Source organism: Liolophura sinensis, chromosome 10 (genome assembly GCF_032854445.1).
Source record: "Liolophura sinensis isolate JHLJ2023 chromosome 10, CUHK_Ljap_v2, whole genome shotgun sequence".
NCBI lineage: Eukaryota > Metazoa > Mollusca > Polyplacophora > Chitonida > Chitonidae > Liolophura > Liolophura sinensis.
The window spans coordinates 23,562,807-23,571,335 of NC_088304.1; the positions used below are offsets into that span (position 1 = coordinate 23,562,807).

The 8,529-nt window shown below is 39.1% G+C and overlaps 1 protein-coding gene across 1 annotated transcript; it reads left to right on the forward strand.

Annotated features, from left to right (window-relative positions):
- The first annotated feature begins 2,593 nt into the window (after window positions 1-2,593).
- LOC135477003 (uncharacterized) lies at window positions 2,594-8,272 on the forward strand. The gene is made up of 3 exons (XM_064757151.1): window positions 2,594-2,810; window positions 7,377-7,523; window positions 8,103-8,272. The coding sequence occupies exons 1-3, from the start codon at window positions 2,594-2,596 to the stop codon at window positions 8,270-8,272; spliced, it is 534 nt and encodes a 177-aa protein (XP_064613221.1).
- The last annotated feature ends 257 nt before the right edge of the window (window positions 8,273-8,529 follow it).

The following is an 8,529-nucleotide window of genomic DNA, read 5'->3' on the forward strand; positions in this document are numbered from 1 at the left end:
TTTGCTATTATGAAAGAGGAACAAAAATTTGAATTGATTTGTGCTGATCGAATTTTTGCCAAAGATTTCCGTTATGGCCTTCTTAAAGAACAGCAAAGCAGATGAAATAGAATGTATGAACAACCCTCCGACCCTGAGTCACTGTAAATTGAAAAATGAACAAAACTCTATCCTATCATAGCAAGTAGACATCTTTGTGTTCCGTACTTTTTGTAGTATTTCCCCATGAGAAAAACGAATGCTGATTTTCAGTTTCCTTTACCTACTTACTAAACAGATAAAATGATAGAAAACACTATTTCCTGATGTTACTAGACCTGTTTACACATGTATATGAGCTTGTCGTTCAAAGAAATAACGGGTGTTTAAAACAGAACAACCAACGTTCTTCCAGGTAGACTGACACGCAGTATGTACGTGTATTAAATGGCGTTTAACAGACCTGTTACTAGACCTGTTTACACATGTATATGAGCTTGTCGTTCAAAGAAATAACGGGTGTTTAAAACAGAACAACCAACGTTCTTCCAGGTAGACTGACACGCAGTATGTACGTGTATTAAATGGCGTTTAACAGATTTGTATGAACTCATCAACTCACCGGGTTTCTCCAAATCTCAGTTATTAGATGAAATGAGGTTTTAATCTGCAATAAATCTTTGTAGAGTCCAACATATATCCAAATAGTATTTAAGGTATGTGCTACAGTTAATATACCTGTGTCTTAATTAGGTTTCAGGGAGCATAGCCGTAGGCTATTGGTACTCACAATTGTCACATTGTTTTCTGTCACGACGCAGGCATTGTATTTATAGCGGGACAGAACACTTGCTGTAGGTTTAACAATATTAAGTTTCATCGGTAATGAATAAATCATTTAGAAATACCATATTTATCAGATCTATAGCGCGAGGACAGGTAACTGTGTGTAGGTACTGTACAAATCTTTGGACTAGTGCACTGACAAACTTACTGGAAACACGGACGTCTTCACACGGAATATTCTTGTCGAAACTTTCGATCATTAAAGGTGAGTGAATCCAGACCGGACAACTCAATTTAAGCATTTACGTGAAAAGCTAGAATAAACCTCTAACTGAGGTTACCTGACAACAGGTGTGATCATTGGTCAACTATCACACTGTCGTCGCTGTTCTGGTTTTACTCTCAGTGGTGTAAGTTGTTTTCTTGTACATACTCTGGTCATTTGAGGTGAATGGATCAGTGTTCTGCTATGTCAGTTGTACAAGCTGTGATATAATAATACCTTATGCAAATCCTCGGCGTGTGATTTGATAAACCTGACAGGCCGCCATTTTGTGATACGCTCAGTATTAGTGAGACTTATTAATGACAGTTTTCCGATATCATCTGATACCTTGACTTGTTGTTTTCATTAAATCAGCATCTCCCAACTGGAGTATACAATTTAAACGCTCGTAGCAGTTAACTTAAAATGATAAATCTGTGCTGTAACATTCATACATTTATAATGACCATTGTCATTATCATTTATCATCACAATCTAAATTACTTTTAATCCATGTGCTTTTTGTTGTCAGTTACTTTGGGTGGTCGTCATGTCTGGTTTCAGAATACTTTGACTGGGTGTGGTGTCATGACTGGTGTCACTGAACAGTGACTGAGTAGGGCCTAATGTTTGTTGTCAGTATATTGTGACTGGGTGAGCGTCATGTCTGGTGTCAGGATATTGGTGTCTAGTGTCAGTATACTGTGACTGGGTGAGCGTCATGTCTGGTGTCATGATATTGTGGCTGGCTGGGCGTGGTGTGTAGTGCCAGTATAGTGTGACTGGGTGGGCGTGGTGTCTAGTGTCAGTATACTGTGACTGGGGGAGCTTCACGTGTTGGTGTCAATATACTGTGACGATGTGCCTGGTGAGGATACAATGTAACTGCTGCAAATAAGTCACAACGGTCACAACAGATTTGCGACTTCGCACCAAGAATGTTACGTGATACCAACCGTGCTACATGACACCAGCTATATGTGTACACGTACATGTACATGTATGTAACGTTGCATTAGCTATTTAACATGACACCAACTATGCTACATGACACCAACTATGCTACATGACACCAACTATGCTACATGACATCAACTACGCTAGATCACATGCACACTCCAAAAAATAATCTGTTAAATTTAACAGAAAGTCTGTTTGTCTGAGTGATACTAGAATGTATTCTGTTATTCCAGCACACAAATTCTATTATTGCACCAGATTATTCTGTTGAATATAACACACATATTCTACTAATCCAACAGAAAGATTCTGTTAAACTAACAGAATATTATATATTATCTTGTCACCAACCATGCTACACTACACCAACCATGCTACATGACACAAACTATGCTACATGACACTAACTATGCTACATGACACCAACTACGCTACATGACACCAACTATGCTACATGACACCAACCATGCTACATGACACCAACCATGCTACATGATACTAACTATGCTACACGACACGAACTATGCTACATGGCACCAGCTATGCTACATGGCACCAACTATGCTATATGACACCTGCCTGTTTCAGTCTGACACGGTCAACATGGGATTCGGCTCCGCCTCGATCTTCACGAAGATCGCGTTGCTGCTCGCGGGGTTAGCTCTCCTCTTTCATCTGATCGGCTACTCATCCAATTCTTGGCAGAAGGCCGAGAGTTTTGGACAAACGATTGCAGAGGAAGGGCTGTGGAAAACGTGCAATTACGCCTTTAACCAAGGATGTGTGGATTACGACGTTGTGGGAACTTCTAAAATAGCAGGTAGGTTATCCCCCTTTGCGTCCATCCTGTTTCCGTTTGGCAACAACCAACAGCCCCGTATTATTTACAGCGCATGTGCCGTTCACAACGTCCGCTTCATGTCACTGCCACCACTAGAAAGATTTACACAGGGACCTTAACAACGCCGAGGTTACTGGGGTCACGGTGATGAGGCAGGAAATGATGTCAAATAACACAAAAACTCTGTCTCAACTTTTTTTCCTAATAATATTTTATACACATGCATTCTCATTAACTAAAGTATACACAGCATGATTCTGACCAATACCTGATTAAATCATTCCTCACGGGGACAGTGGTGAGGCTAAGATTACACAAGTGCACGTGCGTCGCAATGGTCAAAATTGTTTGATGGGGGCAGGGATGTTAAGTAAGCGTCGGGAGGGGAACATGCCCTATTATAAGTGTCCCCACTGGCCTTACTGAAGCAGGTTTAGCCTGACCCCTGCCCTGTGCCCAACCTCCAAATGCGGGGAATTCCCTGAAAGTCTAAACGCTCTTGCAAAACTGTGGTATCTTTATTACCAAATAGTAAAACAGCACTTCAGCACGTGAGGTAGTCGTTAAAAAAAATAAAAGAGGAAAGGGTCTGATGGATTGGGTATGCGGGTATTTACGCCTGATCTGAATAAGTATTCTCAGTGGATGAACTAGACATATCACGCTTAAAACAGTTGAAATATTGCACACCCCTCTAGAATCCTCCTCGACTTGTTTTCCTCCAGACACACTGGAAATTACATTATCACAATGGGACAAATCGTGTTGATGAGCGAATTTCGGTGCATATAGGATTAAACACAGTGTCTCACGACATAACATACTGGACGTTTAGAGACTTTAATATTCCTATCACTACAAAAAGTAAAATGTTCCTGCTGCTTCTAGCTAACTTATTCAGCACATCGCATACTTTTGGGGAAGCAGGAATTTATCTAAAGGAAAATGAAACAAACGTATCAAGATTTATAATCAGTAAATTCCTTGAAATCTTTGCCCTTTTTCCACTTGCAAATAACCAGTAAATTCCTTGAAATCTTTGCCCTTTTTCCACTTGCAAATAACCAGTAAATTCCTTGTAACCTTTGCCCTTTTTCCACTTTCAAATACAGAGACTACATAGTTTTACATACATATTCATCATTCATTACTGATTTTCTTTATAAATTTTCTTTTTTCATATTCCTTGTCTGTGCACCATATATTATGACGTTAAATAATATGTATTTATTTGTTTATTTAATTGGTGTTTTACGCCTTACTCAAGAATATTTCACTTATACGATGGCGGCCAGTATTATGGTAGATGGAAACCGGGCAGAGCCCGGGGGAAACCCTCGACCGTTGAATAATAATATTCTTTTGTGTCAACGGCTCATGCATAAAATCATAGTTGTTTGGTGCAACACAATGTGCACTTTCAATGGGGATTCACGACACAATGCATTGCAATTTATATAGGTTAAGTATAGGACCAGTGCTAAGTTGTCTCCTAATAAACCAATCTGAAGACAAAAAGATAAATTATTGCTTCAGGGTGTTCAAAAGGAAAATTCTTAGACAATGCTCACGGTAAGTGTGATTTTATATTTAGGTTTACGTACATATCACGCTGTTATGGGCATTCGAATAGTGTTTATTTATTTATTTTGGTAAGAAAATATGATCACTGTATAAGAGTTTAAACTATGTTCTGTCAAGCGTGAAATGGTATAAAGCAGAAACCTGTGAATTTCGGTTCAAGTTTTGTAATGATGTACCTAGATTTCTAAGTGCGGAGAGAAAAAAGAATCTGTTAAATTTAATTTCTTTTAGAAAGTCTAATGTCCGAAAACTACTAAAATGTAGGCCTATTCTGTTATTGCAACAGATTATTCTGTTAAATATACCACACATATTCTACTAATAAAATTAACATAAATATTGTATTAGACTATCAAGATATTACGTTAACTGAGTAATATGTTGTAATAACAGAATACATCATAGCATCACTCATACAACAGGCTTTCTGTTGAAATGAACCGCCCACACTGTTTTTAACGTTAGTCTCTCTGCATAAAAAAAAGACCTTGTTAATGTAAGCGCACATCGTCTTAGTTCGATGAATTTATTGTTTGTATATCTTGAAGGTCAATACCGGGATGTTGTGATTAGTGATCTGATGTAGAGAACGCTGGGAGACTACATTGTACGGGGTTAGTGCACATGATCAAAACATAGCGTGACAAACAAATGATCATTTGTAGTAGGTCAGGCATGACTTGGTTTACAGCTTTACCATATGGCTAATGGGGATTCAATAGCGTTAAAATATGTGGTCATTAATATTCATGGCATACTTAGAATAGGATGGAAGCTAAATACTGGGTAATAATGAGGGTACTTGTGTGGAGGACCGCTTCAGTGGCCTAATGAGTGTGCGCCTCGAAGTCGGGGGTCCCGGGATCAAACCCAGGTCATATCAAAGACTTTAAAAATGGTCCTTGTTGCAGCCTTGTTTGGCGTTCAGGCACTGAGGCGTTAGAGCAAAGAAACAGGACTGGTTGGCCTGGTGCCAGCATTATTTGACTGGGTGGGGTGTCATGTCTGGTGTTTTCGGTATGATACTTCAATGGCCCCATGGGCTCTCCCCCCTCCCCCCACCACTGATATGTACACATACCTAATGACTCCTCCTCGTCATGAGACTGGAAAATTGTTAAGTATGACGTAAAACGCCAGGGATTCATTCATTTGGTATTATGTGTCGGATTTAAGGCATGGAACATTTACTGCTATTCACACGCGCATTAAAATTTCCATGTCATATGTTGACGTCAACCGGGTTATTTCGGCAATTAACTAAACTATTTAGAGACTCGCCTAATCGAAGCGTCCATGGCAATCACACTTATTCATGAAAAACAATCATATTTTCCAATGCGATACCATAGGATTTGGTGAACTCGCCGCCGTCGAGCTATTTTATCGGGACTGACGTTGAGGCCATGACGTTTGACAGCTTAAACGCAGGAAGGTATATATATATATATATATATATATATATATATATATATATATATATATATATATATATATATATATATATATATATATATATATATATATATATATATATATATATATATAAATGACATTTTGAGTGGTAACGTCGATCACGTGTCTAAAACAGTCAAATCGAGATGACAGGCGCAGTATGGTACACCCTAAAGATGTTCTCTTGTGAATTTGTGTTATTGCAACGGACTATTTTTGTATTTTGGCCAACCTAAGAACAGGGAAGTTAATTTGTAGGAATATTCGATCGGTTGATATCGATTTGCGTTGGGATGGTTTATTGCGCTGGAAAATAGCGGTAAATGTCCCATATTGTAAAAACCCGACACACTTGGAACTGTTTCTCTCCATGACTCCTTCAAGGGTGTTCCTCTCATGAAAGTTACTGATTTCCGCAACTAAACAAAACATAGTCCCCATTTTTACAGTTGTGCGCAGCGAATGTGTATATACATATATTTGAAAAAAACATTAGCACTGAAAGTTCTCTTAACGCTTTGTCATAAAGCCGTATCTCAGATTGAAAGAGAACATAGGAATTTCGTAAGTTTGAAGTTACATGGCTAAGATTTGGGCTCATATTTATCAAACGTCTTAAACCTTAAGTCAAATATTCAAACACAGCTACAATTAAATGCTTTCCTCTAAAACTGTAAAATTTGTGCACTGATTCTTTACTGCAGAACAATGTACCAACCACAATTTCTTTCATGCTATGAGTTCTTTCATGCTACGAGTTTGTTTTTTTCAGCATTTTGTGACTTGAGTTTTAAGTTGCTCAATAAATACGGGCTCAGCTTAATAACAGGCACCTGTTTTTCGTAATAATTTGGATACATGTTGTGGTTTTCGTGCTGAACTCTAATTACTGGCACATTGGTCCGGCTGTTAATCTTAATGGCCTTATATGGGGTAAGCATCCAGTAGGCCGGACAATCACAACTGTGTACTATAGAACGTCATTAAAATAAACCTTTGTTTATTTTGAGGTGTAGCTTCCGCTGGACGTGAGCGGAAGTTGCAAAAGAACTATAGTATATTCAGCTTGGACCAGATCGAGTCGCCATTGCGCGGGGGAAACGCTGTCTCACTTATATCGAGCTTCAGATCCCATACGCCTTACAGAACATTTTCCGCCCTCTGTGCTTGCTTTACTTCACTGCCACCACTAGACAAACTTGACCTTCGGAGCCTGTGTGACGCCACGTAGGCTTGTTGAGGCTTAGCCTCACCACTGGTGTCCTCCCGCGAAGCTATTTAGTCAGACATTCATGAATAAAATTATTTTAGGTGTTAGTTAAAAGCATGTAGTGCATATTTTAGATAAAGAGAATTCAGGTATATAAAGAGACCTAAGCCTTGTTCAAGACTTCTGTACAAAATTTTCCGGTTATGGCAGTGATGTAAAGCGAATGTGAAAAGCGGCGCATGCGCTGTAAGAAGCTTCAGATCCATGATTTTCCTCATAACTGCTGTTGTTTACAGATGAGATGCGGACAGTGCGGGCCTTCACCACGATCGCCCTTCTGCTGATGATCGCAGTCCCTGTCGCCATCGTCCTCTCCATGTTCATATCGCTCTTTCGTTCCATGATTTTCGTCATCGCTCAAATGGGTGCCGCCATTGCTGCTGGTAAGATATGCGATTTGTGACTTAAATCAGAATTTAAACCCCAATCCTTTGCATAGTTTTTGACTCTCAAAGTTCAAAATCTTGATATATTTGTTCTGAGACATTTGTTAAGTGTTCTCGGATTTAAATAACACGACGAGGCCTATAAAAACAAGCATTTAAATCACATTTCCAATTTTATCTGAAGGCCACAATTCTTTTGTCCGTGTTTAGTTCACGTCATACTGTTCTCATACGGCCACAATCTTTTTTTGGGGATGTAAATCCACCTCTTGGAAGTCTATACTTCTTAACGGACATGCTTCCTGAGCTAAAGCCGACTTGGAAGACGTTAGAATTTAATCCAAAAACCACCTATGACTTTAGTTTAGAGCATACTTGAAAGGCTCAGTTTTTTCTTAGCACTTACATATTTAAAACCCCTAGTAAGTGCTACATTACTCGGAATCATGAAGATAACGTTTCAAGTGTCGTATAAGTAACCCAAGTTTTAAATTGCTTATAAAGTTGAAAAATGAAAAACTTCCAATCTCGCCCATTTTGAGGGTGTATCTTAATACGGGTCATGCATTGTTGTAGGCGTTCTCATCATCATAGCCGTGATAATCTACGGGTCTGACTTAATTCCTTCCAACACGGGGGTCCACGCTTCATGGTCACTGGCTCTCTCTGTCGTCGGTGCCATCTTTTCCATAGCAACTGGCGGACTTCTTGTTCTCGGTGCTTTCCGTAACAAATCATCGGAATAGGAAAAGGCAATACGGACTGCATTAGAATTCCAGAGAGAACTGACATCCCGTAACGGATTACTGATCGGGATTCCTGTTCAAGTCGTCTGACTGCATCCGCATCATAAACGCTCATAAATATCATCTTGATAAATATAAAATATAGATCTAATATAAAACATCGTTAACTCAAAATTAAATTCATTGGAGATCACCGAAAAGTGGACCAACGTGTGGAAGTCACCAGAAGCTGTTACCAGTTGTGCTTATAGGAAGGA